Source organism: Anas acuta, chromosome 20 (assembly GCF_963932015.1).
Source record: "Anas acuta chromosome 20, bAnaAcu1.1, whole genome shotgun sequence".
Lineage (NCBI taxonomy): Eukaryota > Metazoa > Chordata > Aves > Anseriformes > Anatidae > Anas > Anas acuta.
The window spans coordinates 2,764,117-2,783,194 of NC_088998.1; the positions used below are offsets into that span (position 1 = coordinate 2,764,117).

Genomic DNA, 19,078 nt, shown 5'->3' on the forward strand with positions numbered 1-19,078 from the left:
TTTGACGTTTGGATTTATTGAAAGAAAAAAAAAAAAGCACTACGAGCGTATCGCAGTTCGCACGTAATGAAGAGCAGATCGGCCCTGCTGCCGGGGCTGTGCAAAGCCGGGCTTGGGGTTGCACTTTCTGTGCCTTTGTTCACTTAGAAGTAAATGAGTGTATTGGTAAATTCCTGAATTCCTAATGAGGGCTAATTAATTATTGAGTGCTACGGTGATGGTGGAGGAAGATGTAAGTGAATGAAGGGAACAGATGAATTGCTTGTTACTGGCAGCCTAAACTGCAGTCTACCCCTTTTGTGATAATTATTTTTTTTAAGTATGTTACTATTTATTGGTCATCTTCACGAGATGGGTGGTGCTGCCCCCCTTCTGCTCCCTTTTGTCTTCCTTTCTTTACACGAGTGAGGGCTGGGCTTGTCACTGGACTTTTCCAAAGCAGTTTAATCGGAGATCCTGAAGCTGTTCCTCACAGGTTTAACCCTCTCGACTGTTCAAACTGGTTCCTAGATGTCATCTGGTTTTGTGGTGTCATGAAAGCCTTATGAATGTGAATAGGGAAACGAGTGGGGCTGGTATTGTTCTGTAACTTCATGGCATGTGTGAGCCAAGGGCCAGGGAGCTCCTTGCAAGTCAGTTTTTGGAAACACTTCTGGGAAGAAAGAGGCCAAACAAGCCAGAGGAATGCACCAGGCAAAAACCTGGTCTCTGCTCCTCATTTTGCAGAGGCTTAACTGGAGGAGATGCTCCTGTGCAGCACAATTTGTGTGTATTTCTGCTGGATCAGGCAGCACTGGGCAGTAGCAAATGGAATATAATGAGCTCCTACAAAAAATATATATACATATTGGCATTTGTAAATATTCAGTGTTTAGGGTAAAAGACTATAGTGGAGCGTACTGTACAGGATTTCTTGCTGGTTGTTCCTTGTGCCAAGACACATTCCAGCAGAGAGAAGCAAATCACAGTGTGGTGCTTGTGATGGTTACAGGTAATTCATACGTAGAGAAGAGGAAAGAAGTTGCTTTTGTTTTTTTATGGCCAGAGGAATGCTGGCTCTACTTAAAGTTCAGGGAGAAAGCCCGTCTGACACACAACTTTTGAAAGCAGGTAATGGTGATTTCGTTGCTAAATTCTTGTTAGTGCCTTTGAGTGCTTAGTGTCCAAGTACTACCAAAGCATCCTTCCTGGGCAGTCCGAGCAGCCTGAAGCCTGATTAAGTCAAGAGATGGATGTTCCCGTGGCCTCTGGGCTCCTTGGGTGACCTGGGCTGATCTCAAACATCCCGGCAGGTTTGTTGTGAAGGCTGGTGGGGAGCTCTGACAGCCTGAGCAAAGCGATGTCTCCACTGCTCTCAGCAGCGTCCTGGAGGTGACTGTCCCTGTGTTTTGGCAGCTCCAATATCTCAGCCATCAGAAGACCTCCAAAACTGTTTTTTCAGGCAGTGTAATGTGTCCTTGGATGGTTTATTGCACTTAAAATCCACTGCGTGATAGGCTCTAGGGACCCCCAAGCATTGCCCTGTGAAAACAGGCTGCTTCTGCAGCAGCTCACAAGGACCACTAAAGAGAAATCACTGATCTTAATATTTAGGCTTACAACCCATCCCCTTCCCAAGCCCAGCACCTGAGTGCCGTATATCAACCTGCCGAGCAAACGCTGCTGCCCTTGGTCACGGAAAGCAGTGGTGTGGGTGATCAGTGGGCTGAGCCAACCCGTTTTTTGGTTGAGCAAACAGCTCTTGCACACGAGATCCTGTGCTTTGGTCAGCAATAGGAAGTTTCCTTCCCCCAGGCTCCTGCTGCAGACGCTGCAGGTATCATTATGTCAGACTTGATCTTCTGCTGAATGCAGCCCGTAGGGTTCCCTGGTGATTATTGCTACTATAAATTAATTCACTTAGGAAAAAGCCCAGTCCTGGTTTTCAACTTTCCCAGAAAGCTTTTCCAGAGGTTTGATGTTTTTTGGGAGGGGAAAAATAGTTTTAAATTGTCTTTCTCTTATCACGAGCTCATAAATCGCATTGTACCTTTGACTGTTGGATAGAAAAGGTTTCTATAAATAAACCTGTGTTTCCTGGTAAGGAAGGCACGAAGCTTTGAATTACCTTCTCCTTAGGCTGACCCTGATGAAAACGAGTGCAGCACAGTACGCTGGCTGCCTGGGCTCCTGCGGACAGATGTGCCCCAAGCTGGGTTTTAACCTGCTTCCCGTTCACCGAGTGAATTTAGCTTCTGGATGGTGGCATGCAGCTGTACCAAGTAAAAAGCCCTACAGAAGTCTGGGATGACTACCCTGACGCTGTTTTATCTGTGTCAACAACATGCCCTTAATCTCCCTGGGTGAGATACCAAGTGGGTTGCACAGGATTGTGCCACAAAACCATGGCACTGATTGCATTATCTGAAATTTCATTATTAACAAGCCTTCTATCACTTGCTCCACTATTTAGCTTGGGCTTCATTTTGGGGACAATGTCTGTAATTATTTAGGCCTCCTGTTTGCTTTTTTTTTTTTCCCTTTCTTATTGGCACAAGTTAAAGCTCATTCCCAGTCCCCTGGGACTCCCCCAGCTCCCTGAGCCAAATCAAACATCAGCGCGTGTGTTGCGGAGAGCCTGCGGTGTCAGAGCTTCGGGGGTGCATCAGCGGGGCTGGACTGAGAAACCTGGCTCCAACCTCCTCCGTGTCACTGCTGCAATGGGAAGTAGCTCGTTGTCTTCTGGTGATACCATCTGGCTTTTCCCAAACGTGGGACGGGAACGTGGCTGCGGTGGCTCTGCCACTGCTCCCCGACAGATCTGGCTCTGTGTTGCTGACCCTTTCTGCTCTCTTATGGTGCAGCATCCCCTGCCTGCCTTCAGGTCCTGCTGGTTGCCCACCCCCTGTATGTCATTCTGGGGTTTCGCCCCCCCCATGCTTTCTGCCTCCCGTGCTGTGGGCAGCTGCTGAGCTGCTGGAAGCAGTTCCCAGGTTGGGTTTCCCAGCTGGTTCTCCTCGTAATGGCTTCTACCTCTACATTTGGCTATTTGAAGGAGCAGGCACGGATGTTATTGATCTTGGCTCTTTGCTCTGTTTACACAGAACCCGTATAACCCAGTTGTGATTACTGGTGCGTAAGGGACCAGTAACTTGCAGCTTAGAGTCGGTCATTTCCCCAGAGCTCGCCAGATGAGAGCTTCTAGTCCAGACCTTTCCCATGCCAGACATTCAAGCTGAATTTAAAAATCGCAGACAAGCCTTTTCTTTGGAATTCCAGTGTTTTTTTGGTGCCAGCTGCAGGGCTGCACCCCGGCTTCCCACCAAGTCTCATTCACTTATGTACCAACGCCTTTATCCTGCCCTGACACCCCCACTGCACACCTGAATGCTTTGCTCCTGGTTAATCACGCCTGCATCTGGCATCGATAACCTTTATTTTAGGCAAATGGGAGCAGAGTCCAGGCTTTAAGCCCTGGCTCCCTACCACACCCATCCTCACTGGATGCCATCCCCCAGCATTGCCTAGATGCCTTTCCTCTGCAGCTAGCAGTTTGTGTTGGATTTTATTTTAGCAGCAGTCAGTGTTTTGCAAAGCAAAGGATGGGCAGAGCTTTCATGTCTCCGATGTGGAGGTCTGGCCCACGATGCTCGCTGGTGTTTTGGTTCCTCAGCTCCCCGAGGAGCTCCTTCAGCTCTGAGCCTGGTCCTGGTCTCTGAGGCTGCGCTAGCAGTGGGCTCCCCTTCACTCCGCTCCCAGCCCTTAGACACTGGAGGTTTTACTTTGAAGAAAGCTTTTAGATCTGGGGCTTTGTGGAGTATTTGTGAGGTTGGGATCTCAGCATCTATTTAAGCTCAACCTTCCTCTGCCCTCTGTCTGTCAAAGGCTTTCTGGCTGCTGATGTCCATGCACTTCATGGGCTTAATCATCCTGTCCTCGTCACCATCCCATCCTTGTCACCATCCCATCCTCACGCTGCAGCAGGCAGCAGAGGCACTGCTGTCTCTCGTGGTTGCCCTCTCTGTAAGATGCACAGAATGAAGCGTGAAGTTCTCTCAAAAGCAGCTGTAGCTGACATGTTTCAGAACCATGGTTTCATTTATCATAAGTTTTATTTTAAAGAAATTAGCACTTTCCAATTGAATTTAAAACGACAAGATTCTTGATGAAGGGGAGGAATAGGGGTCTTGCGAGCTACTTCAATTTTCACCATTAAAGTTGTATTTCAAACCTGTAATCAGGAAACCCTCCCAAAGCACCAGACCTAACATTAAAACTGCAATACTGAACAATTTCATTTTTCGGCTGGGAGATGGGGATGATGTCTGTGATCCCAAGGAGGGACCTGGGAAGCAATAGGGCCCTGATTTTTCCCCAAAAAAGCTGTCAGATCCTGCTTAAATTAAAAGAAAATTTGCCCATGGCCAGGTTTCTTGCACCCCTGTGAGGCTGGGGGCTGTAGGAGGTGGGAGCTCACAGCAGGTTGGTGCCCAGGTTGCAGCTCAGGGCAGGTTTCAGCGCCGCGTTTTGCCACCTCAGGACTCAAATGTTTTCCCTTCCAGCTTGCAGAGCCCTCCTGCAGCGTCCTGCATTGCTGCAGCTCTGCCCACTAACGAGAAGTTCAGTTAAAAATAAGAGAAAATTTCTCTGGGGAAGACAGAAGAATTCCTCTGCGCCCCCAACTACAAAAGAGCCAAACCCAAATCTAACCAGGAATGAGTCACTTTCTGAAACTGTTTTAATGTGAACTTAGAGGCCAAGTCCCCAGCCCCCACCAGCTCTCATTCTCCTTGGATTTACGACACGCCAAACCCCAAATTGAATCATGCAGCTGTGATTGCAGAGGCCGTGGGTTTAATTACTGTGCCTGGCTGCAGGAAGAGGCTCGTGGAGGAGCCTCTGATGCCTGGTGCCACCGCTCCTCTGAGCCTCTTCCATCCCTCGGGATGAGTTTTTGTTCCCTGTCCTATTTTGGATGCTCTTCTTTAGGTTTCCAGGTGCTGGAGGTGGAGGTTTACACATAGCAGTCAATATTTACTGAGCAGATGTTGGAGCGTGCGTGGAGCTGACCCCAATTTTTCTGTGGTTTGTTAACAAACTGTGTGGGCTGTAAATTGCATTATCTGGGGGGAAAGTGAGCTAATGGCTGCTAATTATAGCATGTTAATAGTCTAAGATGCTAATTGCTCCTACCAAGGAACTCCAGGTCAGGCTCCAGGCGATGGGAAGAAGGCCAGCAGTGGTACCTGAGCTCTGTGGGTCTGAGCAGGGGGTTGTGTGGTGGAGAAGTGCTGATGGCTCCTGCCTCATCCTCCTGGGGGCTCACACAGCCGTGGTGGGCTGGAGAGCCAACGTCGCAGTGGGTAGAGCAGATTCCTTGTGTGCTTCACCATTTCAACTCCTATTGCAGCAGCTTTGGGGCTCGAAACAATGCCCAGGTGGTTTGAGAGCAGAGCTGTGTGATTTCCTTGGGGCTTGGATCTTACCTTCTTACCACAGTGACTGGGTGCTGCCAGCCTGCAAGGCTGCTCCCTGCCAGCGCCCCAGTGCTGTGCTGCTTTATGGGGTTCACGGGGTGGGGAGGTCTAGAGAACGGGAATGTGATGAGTTTTGCTTCCCCCAACTCTTCCTCTTCTTTGTATTTAATTACACATCATCAGTGGCTTTAAAAAAAATAAATCTGGTGTGTGCTCAGAGCACAGCCACATCATTTCTGAACGAAGTGCTCCCCTTCCTCACCTGCCTTTTGGCAGCTCCTCTTTGTAATCAGGCTTTTGCCACTGCCTGGCTTTGCTGAGCACGTGGTTGTGTCGATGCCAGGGCCGTCAGGCTGCCTTCAGCAGCTCCAGGACCGAGCACGAGGGAGGTTTTGCTCGAGCTGGGGTCTCTGCCTCACCACCAGCTTTGTTGTGTGGGGGCTGCGCACGAGACTGGAGGGGTCGGATGGGTGCCGGGCACCAAAATGTGAGCTTGCTGCCTCTGAGTCAGTGGGGGAGGCTGGATTGCACCTCGTGGTGTTATTCCCGGCTCTGGTTGAAGCAGAAGTGTGACGTGGGTGGCTCTGAAGCACGGGGCTTAGTCAGACCTTCAGCACGTGGTGTGTGTGTGTCTGAGCAGGCAGCCCAGAACCCAGCTCTGCATCCTCGGGACCTTGAAACCAGAGGTAGAAATACCCATATTCTCCCCCAAATCTCTGTACACAGATAACATCTTGGGTCAGAAAAATGTTTCTCAGGTTGAGTGTAGGGGTCAAGGGCTGGCTTGAAGCCCCACACAGTTGCAGCTGCAGTGGTTGGGCTCCGGTAAGGTGGGATGGAGGTGACCTGGGCTGGGTTCCTCCCGGTTGTTCCCACACCTGAGCACAAAGCCTTCAGCTGCTAGGAAAATGCTGCTGCCTTTTGAGCTCCTCTGCCTCCAGGGATCTCCAGAAGCAAGTTTGGCCAGGGCCACCTGTGTCGGTGGGTCCTCGCCTGCAGAACCTCTGGCGGTGGGATTGCTGCTGGGGGGGGGCTTGGGAGCACCAGGAGGGGTCTGCAACCGAGCAGGATCAAGGCCAAGAAATGGATTCAGTCACGAGAAGGCTCACGGGGAAGGATGCTTGGTGTCTCCTTGTACTTGCTCCCCTTCCGCAGCCCTGCGAGGCACTCACGGGCCTGCATCTCCCTCTAGTGACTTCTCTCAGCCTGTTCCTCAGCTGCCTTGCACCAGCCCCAAGGAGCCCCCAGCCACGGCCCCATGGGCTCCAGGTGCTGCCTGGCACGGGGCTGTCCCCCCCAGGGCAAGCTCTGGGCAGGCTCTGGGGGGTGTGGGGGGCTGCTGGAAACACTGCTGTGACCAAGGAGGGTCAGGGCCTTATGGGGCTTGGGGTACAAGCCCGGTCTGTGACGCTGGATGTAAAACTGCAGTGTGTTGCAGGTGCAGCTCTGCAATGCTTATCTCCTTTTCCACATTCACGTTTTTGTCTTGTTTATGGATGTTCCTATCCACGTTGCCATTTTTCTCCATCCACGGCTGGTGCCTGGGCTGTGTTGGAGCTGTAGGGCAGAGGGAGGCGTCGTGCCCTGCGCCATCCTGAAGGGACCATTGGTGGGACAGATGAAGGCAAGGCGAATCCCTTGCAAACCACCGTGGTAAATGAATTTGTCATTGGACTGAGATGGCTGAACTGAGCCGCCTGGCACGGACAGGATCTCCCAAGGCTGGGGAGCTGCATGGAGCCCATTCCACTTCGGCTCTGTTGGTGCTGAAAGGGGCTCGTGGGTGCATGTTGGACCAGGACAGGGCATCAGAGCAGTGGCAGCCTCTCGAGCCCTGGTGAAACAAGCTGCTGGCTTAAAAAAAGAGAGAAAACTTCAGATTTCATTATTTTTCTCTTTCAGGATTGGAGGTTCTCCAATTCAGATTGGACCTCGGGGCCACCACAGGCATGGGAGGATGCCGAGGAGAGCCTTAACCTGCAGCCGGATGGGAGCACCCTGCCTTCGCTCTCTGCTGACGAGATGCCATCGGCTGAGGAAGACGAGGAGGAGGAGGAGGAGGGAATCCTTTCTATTGAGGATGAAGGCTTTGAGCTGTTGAACTCCACCTACAATAAAATCACCGGCCCTGGCAGGCCAGGGCTCAGCAGGAGCAGACCACGGGTCACTGCTAGCTCCCGTGAGTCTGTTTCGCTTTCCTCCCTTTCTCCTGAGCTCGGGCGCAGTGCCCTGGTACCTGACGGTGCTTTATCCCCCCAGGGCATCCAACCAAATCGCAGCGAGCAGCCCAGAAGGAGCACACCACCGACCCCCAGCAGGAGAACATCACCACGGGGAAGCAGCAGGGTGCTGCGGGTGCCCAGCGCCGCCTCCCACCCACCAAACCCGGCCGTGCCAGCGCGCCCGCTGTCCCCAAGCTGTCCCCATCGGCACATCAGGAGGCTGCACCCAAAGGTCCCCCGGGGCTGGGGATGGCTGCAGGTGACCCGGAGCAGCCTCCCACCACCCTGGGGTACCCCATCTCACCGGCGGCACGCAGGCAGCGGGCTCGCATGAAGCCAGGACCCCCGGGGCCACCGGGGCCACCAGGGCTGCCAGTGAGTGGTGGAGGTGATGGGGAGGGACTGGTGGGCAGTGGGGGCAGGTGGCAGCTCCACAGGCAGATGGGAGAAGGGAGAAGACCATTCCCTTCTGCCCTCTGCCCTAGACGTGGTTTTAAGTCATTTACCAGTGCTGTTGGCTTTGGTTTTACGATGCCCTAAGGTGAAGCTGTCACCTCCAGCCCCTGTCCCCACAGCAGGCCCCTGCTGGCATCGCTCCTTTGCTTCTCCACCACTGCCACCCCCCAAAACTCAAAGCGTTGAATTAACCCGGGGTTACAGGGTTTTATTGGTTTTTCAAGTTGTTAGTGAAACCTGGTTCTCATTCATTGTGTAGTGGATGAGAAAAAAAGGGAAAATTTAGAAATAGTAAATTTAGGGTAGGTAGGTCTTTAGAGGAGTTGTCAGCCTTCACTTGGCGAGGTTTTCTTAAGCAGAAAACTGCATTTTATTCAATTGGTTTCACAACTGAGGGCTACTACAGGCATCATCTCCTCCTACCCTGCATATGTGGGAACATCGGGCACAGGGCTACCCTGGGCTGGATTTGGGGACCCTGGGGCCGGTCTCTGTGCAGGGCCATCTGTCCATACGGCTGCGTTCACTGCATTGGCCCTAAATTCATCATCGGCGTGCCAGGCATTGTAGGACACCAGTTAAATTTAGGACTGCTAGCTTCCCTTTCAAGTCAGCTCCTCGTTCCTGCAGCTATTGCCAGTGGAAATAAAATAAAGCAGCAAAAGGAGCAGATGCTGAAGGAAACATCACGGGAGCAGCAGACGCATCCCAGGGGCTGAGCCCTGCGGTGGCCTGGCGGGAGGAGGCTGAGCCAGCAGGGAATTGCTTTTCCCACCCCATAGGAAGCATTGAGATGGGATTTGATGGTGGCTTGGATCGGGATTTGGAGCAGCTTGAAGGGCTTCTGAGCTGCTGGGCTCAGGCAGGGAGGCGGCCGCTGCCCCCGCACCTCTTGCTGCTGTCCCTTGTCACCGTGAGGCGATGCCAGCGAGGATGCAGGGGGTGTATCGGGGGTGTAAATGCAACTCGTGCACAGAATTTAAGGGTTTTCCTTTGAAAGCATGGCCTTGCCCTGCTGCTGGTTTTGGGGGTGCTGTGTGCTGCCCTTGGAGCACCCCCTCGTGCTGGGTCACCTTGGGCATCCCTGCCACGTGGTGTGAAGCAGGGCGGGTGTCTGCGGGTGCTCTCCTGATTTTCCTATAGGAGAGGCTTGGAGATGATGAGTTTTAGCACCAAAGTTTTGCTTATGAGGATTGTTCTTGTCAAGTTTCATTGTCAGTGTCCCTCGGGGACATCAGTGGGTTTTAGGGGAAACTGATGCTATTCCTTTCGGGAGTCTGGAGCTGCAGTTTGTGTATATCTGGTTTGCCACCCTCAGAAGTTTTCACATGTTTGCAGAACGATTTTCAGTAGCTGTTCAGGCAGGGAGGTGCGGATGGAGGCTTGACCAGCACCCTGCCACCTCCTGACCATGCCCAAATCCCAGTGTGGACACCTATGGACCCCATAGCCCAGCTTCCCATTGTAGCCATTGCCCTCTGCGAAGGCACCGGAGCTCTGAGGGGAACCCAACACAGCGAGGAGCAGAATGTGGTTACTGCTCTCCGAGCTGCTGCTGTTTATGATCTTGCTAATCCTCCTTGCCGTGGTTTCACTGTGCTGCCAGCATTCAGAAGCTGCTTGGCTTCTCTCAGCCATGTGCCACTTTTTTTCCTTTTTATTTATTTATTTATTTATTTATTTCTGTCACTTATCCCTGGCTGGTTGGGAGCAGAGACGGATTTGCTCTTTGTAGGCTTAAATTGAATCCTGATGGAGGCACGAGCTCGTGCTGACTGCTCTGCTTGGAGGAGCCCCCATGGCTAGGGCACACACGGTCCCTGCTGGGGGGACACCCCGCAGGAAGGGGGTCACAGCGGTGCTGTGCAGTTTGCAGAGCAAACTCTCCCTTCCTGGAGGGATGTTTTGGGTTGACTTGTTTCTCTCCTGATGTGATCTGGCCCTTCGGTTCGGGTCTGGGCACTGCAGGTGATGAACATCCCTTTGGTGACGTGTTCCTCGGTGCCAAAGCTGCTTCTGGGCGCACAGCTGGGGCTGTGGTGGGTACAAGGCTGTGTCTGTACCTCCGACCTCAGACTGCAGGGCTCGTGCGGGCAGTTTTCAAGCAGAGGACAGAGAGGGACGGTCACTGAGGCCACCAGAGCCGCAGCTCTGCAGCAGATGCTGTGCTGTGGTGTTACCTGGCTCCATGCAAGTTTATGCACATTACCTCCCACGTAGGTTCCTTTCACTGGGAAAAGCTGGGATCCCCCAGCTGGCTTCATTTCTGCCCGGACAGATGCTTTGCTAAGCCCTGAAGTGGGGTCACCACTTGGCCAACAAACGCACATTTGACCAGAGATGAGGCAGATCAAATCTCCTACAAGTTACCAGCTGCAGATGTTTGCATCCTCCCCCAAACCACTGTTTGAGTCCGTGGCCATGGTCCAGCTTTCTGTTTCTCCTTTTTTTTCCCCTAACATTCTGCCTTCCCTCACCAGGTGTCAGGAGATGTGCTCCTGCTCCATGTGCTCGGGGTCAGTTGTGTGATGGATGCAGCAGGAGCGCTCGGCTCCGCACAGAGCTGCAACCTGGTGGCAGGGCAGCACCGCGTGGGGTGCACCTCCTGCCCCACCAGCTCTCGGGGCTGGCTTTGGGGCACTCGGTGCCCTTGGTTTGCTCTCAGCTGGAGGCTGAATCGGTTCCTGCTTCCCTGGGCTGGGGAAGCCAGCAGAGCCGGGTGATGCAGCTCTGCTCCTTTGCCTTGCAGGGGTGCCCTGGGAGACGCGGGCTGGCGGGGCCCAAAGGAGACAAGGTGAGTATTTGGGAAAACACATAAAGCATGAGATGTGGCCGAGGGTCCAGGGCAAACACCACTGATGGTTGGGGTTTGCAGCTTGCTTGTATGTTTTGTTTATTTTTTTTTAATTATTTTTTTTATCAAAATAACCAAGTGAGTATCTGATGCTGCAGTCTGGTGGCCCCTTATCTGCATTTAGAGGAGGAGAAAACTGTTTTAGCCGGGTATTTGAAGCCCATGAAGCAGCTTTAGCTCAGATCACCTGGAGGGATGCTGCCGTGTCCCAAAGTCCAGTCCCAGGCTGCACCCACCAGCCGGGGGGACATCTCTCCCTTTGCACTGCAATGGCCAGCCCCTTGGGTGCTGGTCCTGCAGCACCTTTTCCACCTTTCAGTGGTGAAAGTAGCAGGGCCCTGCTTAAATCACAGTGAGAGAAGCAAGTTTGCCTGCTGGAGGAAGGGACGCCCTGGGGCTGCTGCAGTTCAGTGCACCGGCGTGGTCCAAGGTGGTGGTTTAGGGGTGGGGAGTTCCCCTCGCTGTGCCCTACTGCTCTGCAGCACGGGGGTGTCATGGGCACTGCTGCAGCCCCCAGCAGGGCTGCTGGGGACGTCACAGCTCACACTGACATCTCTGTCCCTAATGGTGACACGGTGAGAGTGCTCCTGGCCTGGCCAGGACCTGTCTCCAGCCTGTGACAAGCGTTAACCCCCCCCACTGGTGTTAAGGAGCTGCCTCTCTCTCCCTAGGGATACCCTGGAGCCATGGGGCGGACGGGACCCCCGGGGGACCCAGGACCCATGGGCATCCCCGGCATCCCCACCATCATCCTCTGGAAGAACTCCTGGGAGGACTGGCTGACCTTCACCGTGAGTGGGGAGCCCCATGTGCACCCACTGGGTGTTTTTATTGTTGGTTTTGTGGTTTTTTTTCCCCATCCTTTCCATCTTCTCTTGGCCAGCAGGGAGGAGCAGGGGCAGGGGAGGCCATCAGGATAGGAGGAGAGGGAGGACGCAAGGAGGGTAGAAGCTGGCCATTTGGCTTTGGCTTGTGGAGTTTGCTGCCATCGGGCTCCTTGCGGGGGTGAGATGTTGCTGGGAGGGGAACAGGGCTGCTCAGCAGCGTTGGCACTGAGCACGAGGGGTTTGGTTCTGCTTGGCCTGGGCACCCCACCACACACCTCATGAAGTTACCACTGTAAGAAATCATTGCTGACCTTGTTAATGGAAACAGCGCGTTAATTTATACCTAAACCCAGTGGCTGGAGGGGAGGAAAGGAAAAAGGGGGTTCTTGCTCCTGTCTCTGGGTGGGGAGCAGCTGCTGCAGAGACCCAGGTGGCCTCATCCAGGTTCCCCCTGGCAGAGCGCCTGCTGGCATTGAGCTGGATCTCAGGCTCTGGAGAGCCTCGCCTCAGCCTGGCAGGGCAGCAGCTGAAGGTGATGGGTTTTTGGCTGCTGTCGGCACTCCAAAAGCCTGGGTTCAAGCTCCCTGGTGTGGGGATGCTGTGTGCTGTGTATGTGCGATGTCCCTGTGTTGTCTCTGCGATCTGCCCAGTGGCACTGGGGGAGCTGGTGTGGGCTGGGGCGATGGGCTGCTCTGAGAGCCAGGCTTGGATCTTCAGCTCCTAAAACCATCAGAGACCACAGGCAAGAGATTCAACTTCTTATCTGCAGCCCTGCATTTGTGCAGAGGGTAACAGCATCCCTCTCTAAGTGCCTCCAATGCTGGCAGCGCATCCAAGGATGCAGTGCAGGCGACCTCCCTTGTATTCACTCCTCCAAAACATCTCTGGTCTTGCCCAAAAAAAACAGGGGGTCAGACTCACTCCTGTCCTGCTGTGCCCTGACACCAGCCCCCCAGCCCCCTGCACAGCCTGGCAGGTGCCGGGACCCCATCCTCCTGCTGCAGGGCAGAGGGAAGACGTTCGGGGAGCTGCTGGTTGGGGCACGGCTCTCCTGCTGCACCCATCTCGTGGTGCTGCCCCTGCCCCCCGCCAGCAGGTGCTTGGCAGGAGATGAGAGGGACGCGGGGATTACGAGCAAGGAAGCCCGTGCTATTCAGCACCTGCCAAGGATCAAAGGCATTCCTCATGCTGGATGGGAGCGGCGATGTGCCTGGTGTGTCCATCCATCCACCAAGCCCCCTGGAGGTCCTGGTTGCTCCAGCACAGGCTGTCCTGGGGGCTCATCAGGGCAGGGTTGTTCCCTCTCGGCCGGGGTCTGCAGGGCAGGACAGGAGATCTGTAATGCTGCAGGGTGCAAGGGCTGGCTGCAGGGAGAGAGCTCGCTCCCGTTGAGCCCCACCTGCCTGACACCCACATCCTGCTGCCCTGCTGCTGCTGGAGGTCAGGCTGGGGAGCGAGGGTCGGTTACTCCAGAACAAAATGAAATAAGGCAGGAGGAGGCAGCCCGGGGTGCAGGCAGACCTGCTCGCTGCAGGTTTCCCCTGCCCCGTGCTGGGGCTGGAGCCTTGCAGGATGGGTCCCACACCGTGACCGGTCCCATCCCCGTCCCCCCACCATCCCGGTGCCCATCACACCGCTCGTCAGGGCTGCTGGAGGCAAAGCAGGGGCAGTTTCCTGCTTAAATTGCAGAAGAAAATTCATTCATCTCCTTGGCGCCTGCTGCTCTGAAGCACGAGTTCACCTCTTGTGGGATTACTTTTTTCCCCAAAAAGTTGGATTTTTATATATTTTTTTTTTGAAGCCTAATGAAATAATATCCTGTCCCGAGTGAACCCGAGTTCACCGATTCACAAGACAAGGCAAAAGCACTGGCTGTGCTCCAGCCCCCCCAAAAGTTGTCCTGAGCAGATTTTGGGGGGAAATGAGAAGTGGCTGAGCCAGGGGGCCGCAGCCTGGCGGGGGCTGCTCGCGTTAATCAGCCCGGGACCAACTTGAAAGCAGCCGAGATGCCTGGTGCAGCGTTAGAGCTCGTTAAAGGCCTCCATCCATCATCTGCCCCGAGAGCCCCGCTCGTTATTAGAAATATTTCCACATGTTGAAAGGTCTGTGTTTATGCTCGGTAATGAGTGCCTTGGCTTTCCCATCTCTCTCCTCCGGTATCAGAGGGCAAATTTCGGGGGGGGGGGTTCCCTGAGCCTCCGAGGCTGCTGCTGGGTAAAACCTGAGCACGTGGGAACCCGGCCCCTCCAGCGGCTTGGGTCTGGGTGGGGAACAAGGCAGGGTTTGTTTGGTTTTTGTTTTTTTGTTTTGTTTTGTTTTGTTTTAGCATTTGATGTAATCCAGGATTTGGAGGAACTGCCTGAACCTTGAGTCTGACCTCGCCATGGAGCGAGGAGGAGGAGGAGAGCTGGGATTTGTGTCCTGAATGTCTGTGGGTCGTGATGCTGGGAGAAAAGGAGGCTGGCTGCTTGCCTTAAATACTTGCTGCTTCTTTAGCTGGTCGTCTCCCAGAACCTGGGAGCAGGCAGAAGAGGCTGTGCTGTGATGTGTTCAGGAGCCTTATGCTGGTTAGGAGCGCTGTGGGGCTAGCTGTGGCCAGGTGGGGTTAGCCCATCCCGTGGCCTTGGGGTGTTTGCTTGTCCCTTGGTGGCCATCTGAAGCTGGAGGAGCTGGATGCGTTTGGCTGCGAGGGGCAGCCCAGCACCTCTGCCTGCTGGGGCTGCTGGGGGTGAGGTTTCCGACCCGGCCAACCCACGTGTCACAACATCTGCTGGAGTTCAACCTGGGCTAAAGACAACAGTTTCCATAACAAAATCTCCAGGCTCTGTTTAGCAGCAGAGGTGACCTGGCTGCTTGGTCCCCACATGCCCGAAGATCCCGGCTCTGTCATCTCAGCTTGCTGAGGCCAGCAGTTCTCCTGTCCTGCACGTGGTGCTGTGCCGATTCACCCTTCTCCCATGACTTGCATACACATAGTATAAAAAACAAGTAACCAAGAGGAATGGCTCATCACTGCCTGTTCCCAAAAGACTGAAACCAGCAGAGACTAGGGATTTGGGGAGGATTTTTTGACATCTTTTCCCATTCTCTTTTCAGCAATCACCATTTTACCAGCTTCTGCACGCGGGCTGGCCGGTGAGTACCGCTAAGTTCTGGGGTTTGGTTTTCCCTCTGCATGGCTGGCTGAGTTTTCCTCTTTCCAAGCTCCTTGGCAGTGAGATCTGTTCTGCCATCATTTCTTTCTCTTTCATCCAGAGGAAACCTGGAGCCCCTGGCCCTCCAGGACACCCGGGGAAAGCAGGAGTGCCGGTAAGCACGGACACCTCCGGGCTGCTCCAGCCTGCCCATGGACAATTTGAGTTCGTGTCCCAGCCCCTGAGCAATCCTGGGCTCCCTGAAATTCAGCTGTAATTCAAGGTCTTGGGGGTGGATTTCAAAGAGGCCTCGTGGTTTTCTTGTCTGTGGGCCACCGATGGGCAGGTGGCATTGGATGTCCCCGCTCCCTGGTCCTCTCTCCAGCAGCCCCTCTCACTGGGGATTGGGTTCCCAATGCTGCTCCTGTGTGTGCCCACGTGTTGGGATAAGGACAGCATAAAGTCATTCAGAAAACCACAAGAACAACCCAAAGGAGCGGTTCATGGGATGCTTGCAGAGGGTGGTGGTTCCACCTCATTGTGTGCATCCCAGCCTCCCGTGGGTATCGGAGCGGTGAACATGGGCAGGGTGCCAAGGTGTGAGCGAGCCCCGGTGCAGCCGCAGGGCACTTGAGTGCGGATCCATCCTTGGATGTGAGTCCCAAGGCTGCTTTTGTGCATTGTTCCTTGTTCTCCCCGTAACTGTATCTGTGAGGCTCCAGCATCTTTCAGCGCAGTGGATTCTGCAACACAGCCAGGGGGAGCATGGCCAGAGTTTGCTGACTCGATCCATGTTTGTGTGCAGGGGCCATCGGGAGAGCCGGGGGAGCCAGGCGAGAAGGGCCAACGAGGGTACACGGTGAGTGCCCGGGGCTGGGTGGCTGCTGGCAGAGCTCTGGGCTGGTATGAGGGGTGTGGGATAGAGAAGTGGTTTTATTCAGAGAGGATGAACGTGCCCTCAGTGGTAGCTGTGCCCTTCTTGGGATACCAAACCTTGGAGCACCGGGTGGGGAGGAATCCTAAAAATAAGGTTTGCTACTGGCCTGGGACCTCTGCAAAGACATATGTGCCTGACCTGAAGGGTTGTGTGAAAAGCAGCCCCGGTCCTCTCTGCAGGACCAGCGTGCGCTGTCCCTTTGTCACCTCCTGGAAATTATCCACCCAGTTCCCTGCTGACGGGACGCGTGAGCCTTCAGCTCTGGCAGAGCGGTGCTGCTGCGTGGCAGGACCCCGGGACCCCACTGCCTGCCCAGGGATGAGCGAGCACAGCTGTGGGGTTCGAGTGCCCCAGTGATAAAAAGAGATGAGAGCAGGTATCCCAATCTCCCTGCACTGCTGGAGGTTTCCACTGGCTCCCCACCAGTGCTCGGTGGTGCCCAGCTCTCACTGGGTGACCTGGCACACCCCAAGCCTGGTACTGCCTGAGGGGAGCTGGTCTGTAGGTGTCTCCTGGCACCTCTGGTTCTCATGGTCTCTGTCCTGGTTGCTGCAGGGGGCAAGCAGTGCCCTTTGCTGCTGCTCCTCACCACTCAGCCCGGTGGTTTTCTGCCTTCAGCCCTCCAGTGCCCCTGTCCCTCCCCAGCACCCCCAGGCACAGCACCCTGATCCCCTCGCCTCCCTCCCGCGGTGACCTTCCTCTCTCCCCGATGTCTAAAGGAGGACTTCACAGGATCTGGGCCAGGTCCTCCCACTTGTGTTGGATCTCCTCAATCCCAAAAGCTCACAGTGAAATTTAGAGGTGAAATCTTGAGTAAGGATCAGCGTTACGCTGCAGGGCACCAGAGTAAATCCACTCCCCGTTGCACGCCCCACAGCAAAGTGGCCTCTACCTGGCCCTGCTCCCTCCCAGCAGGGATGCACGTGGGGACGGCGTGCTACCAGCTGCCAGCATCTGGAAGGCTTCAGGGGCTGAGTTAAATCAGTTGAACGTAAACACTGGAGTCAGTCAGTGGAGCTTAACCAGAAGGTGCCAAAGTCCTTCCCTGCCTTCACGTGAGGAGGATCTGCGGGGGGAGCACAGATGGACAGGAACATTTTTCCCACCCAGCTGCGAGCCTGATGTCTGCTCAGCTCATTATGAGGAGTCCAGGCTGTGGTTGGTGATCACTTTGGGCAAGGTGCCGTGGTTCTGCTACAACTGGTCCCAAAAGGCTGTGACACCCAGTCAGGCTATGGCAGATCCCTGCCGGGCACTGCCTGTGCCTCATCCCTCATCCCTGTGTCTGGTGGTGTGGATGCTGCTGCCCGATGCACAAAGGGCCCCGAAGCACCTACTCATAGAGGGGTCTGTCCCTGTTCTGCTTTGCTCTGAGGACCCAGCGATGTAGGTGTGATTGCAGCAGGGCGAGGAGGGATTTCACACCCCCATCAGGCACCAAAGCCCCGCTCAGGGCACGTTTACCTGTGGCCTGTTCTGCATTTGGGATCACTGCCTGGGTCCACCCGTCACAGAGCAAACCACAAATAACAGCAAATGTTCCCCGAGTCCCAGAAATGGGGACTTGAAGTGGAATGGGACAAAATTGTGTTCTTTTGGGTTGCGTGCCTCAAATTTGAGCAGGCACTGCTGAAGCAGCGTGGGGATGGCTGCACGTGTGGAGGTCTGTGGGGAGCGAGGGGATCACTAGGAAGGGAGCTGGAAGAGAAAACCTCCCCCAGACAAGCTGCTGTGTTTTCCAGACCAGATTCTTCCCTTGAAAAGGAGCCGAAGCAGCTGTGTTGCTCTGCGCTTCCCTTGAACCCTGGCTTTCCAGACGCAAACAAAGCCTGGTTTTGGGGCTGACAAAATGTCCCAGAAATCTTGGGAAATCCAAACAAAGCATCTGGAAGGGAAATGACTTCTGCTTGTTCCAGAATGATCTTTGTCCTTTCTTAACTCAAAATTACCAGGGAGCTGAGGAAAATTAAAAAGCTGCCCCCAGGCTTCAGCTCGGTGAGCAGCACCAGGGCTCTGCTCCGGCTCGTGCACGTGGGGAAGGTCGGAGATGGCTTCGAGTGCAACCCCAGAGCTGGCAAGCAGATGCAGAGGGCTTTCGCCTGAGCTGCTCCTGGTGCATTGCTCATTCCCTGCCTCCTCCTCTGCTCCTTGCAGTGCTGGCTGTGCTCCCCTGCTGTTCAGGTTTGGCAGGATGCAGCTTGCAGCACGTGCAGCTTCTGCCCTGCCCCGTGTCCCCATCCCTTAGGGGCTCGTGGTGGTTAGCAGGCACTGCTGGCAGAGCGAGAGCCGGGCAGAGCTCAGCGTTCAGCCCATCCATTTCACAACACCGTGGAGTTTTGGGGGTTCAATGAGGGCAGTGTTTGAGGTGTGCACAGCCCGGGCTCACTCCCTGTGTGTGGTTCTTCTCTCCGCAGGGCGAGCCAGGGCTGCAGGGCTTACCGGGTCGCATGGGACAGCCCGGCTCCGATGGCTCCCCTGGCCTGGGAGGCAAACCCGGGCTGTCAGGGCTGCCAGGAGAGCAGGTGAGCGGGTTGCAGAGAGCAGCAATCCCCGGGGAGCTCAGGCCGGGAGCTTGCCCAGCGCCTGCTCTGCTCCTTCTTTCATCCCCACAGGGCCTGCAGGGCTTCCGAGGGGACCGGGGGCTGGCTGGCGAGAAGGGGGAAGAGGTAAGGTGGTGCTGCACGGGTGTGAGCCTGTGCCATCCCCAGCACCTCGTGCTGTGAATGTTTTCCAAGTGATAACACCTTTCCATTACTGGTTTGACTGGTACTGCACCAGTAGCACTCCTCTGAGTGCCTGTGTCCCATACCTGGGCTGTGAGTTCACCCAAAGGAGTGCCCAAGGGATTTTGGCACTGAGCAATCAGGCCGGGGTGTCTGGAGATCCCTTCGTCATTTCAGCCCAGATTCTTTGCCTTTTTTTGGAAGAAGAAAGCCCAGGTGGCTTTTTGTGCATCTTTTCTGGCTCATACTCTGTGCCCCCTCCGAGCATCCTTCCACCATCCAGACAGAACCTCTTGCCCTGGGGTCCCTCTCACTGCATTTGGCTGCTGCTGGAGATTTTCCTTTCGTGCCCCACAGCCTCTGCGGGGGGACCTGCCTGGGGACCCGGTGTCCTCCAGGGCGTTGGCACTGGGCACAGCCCTGTCCCTGCCACCACTGTGTAACGTGGCACAACGCTGACCTGGGACAC

The 19,078-nt window shown here is 54.9% G+C and overlaps 1 protein-coding gene across 2 annotated transcripts in view; it reads left to right on the forward strand.

The window, feature by feature from the left end:
* Positions 1 to 19,078, forward strand: part of LOC137842646 (collagen alpha-1(II) chain-like) — a 69,452-nt gene that overhangs the window by 31,030 nt on the left and 19,344 nt on the right. For both annotated transcript variants that reach the window (XM_068656957.1, XM_068656958.1), the window contains 9 exons: positions 7,359 to 7,635; positions 7,716 to 8,053; positions 10,884 to 10,928; positions 11,660 to 11,779; positions 14,912 to 14,950; positions 15,071 to 15,124; positions 15,755 to 15,808; positions 18,301 to 18,408; positions 18,499 to 18,552. In XM_068656957.1, the coding sequence (XP_068513058.1) occupies positions 7,359 to 7,635; positions 7,716 to 8,053; positions 10,884 to 10,928; positions 11,660 to 11,779; positions 14,912 to 14,950; positions 15,071 to 15,124; positions 15,755 to 15,808; positions 18,301 to 18,408; positions 18,499 to 18,552 (1,089 nt within the window). The remainder of the gene's footprint in view (positions 1 to 7,358; positions 7,636 to 7,715; positions 8,054 to 10,883; positions 10,929 to 11,659; positions 11,780 to 14,911; positions 14,951 to 15,070; positions 15,125 to 15,754; positions 15,809 to 18,300; positions 18,409 to 18,498; positions 18,553 to 19,078) is intronic.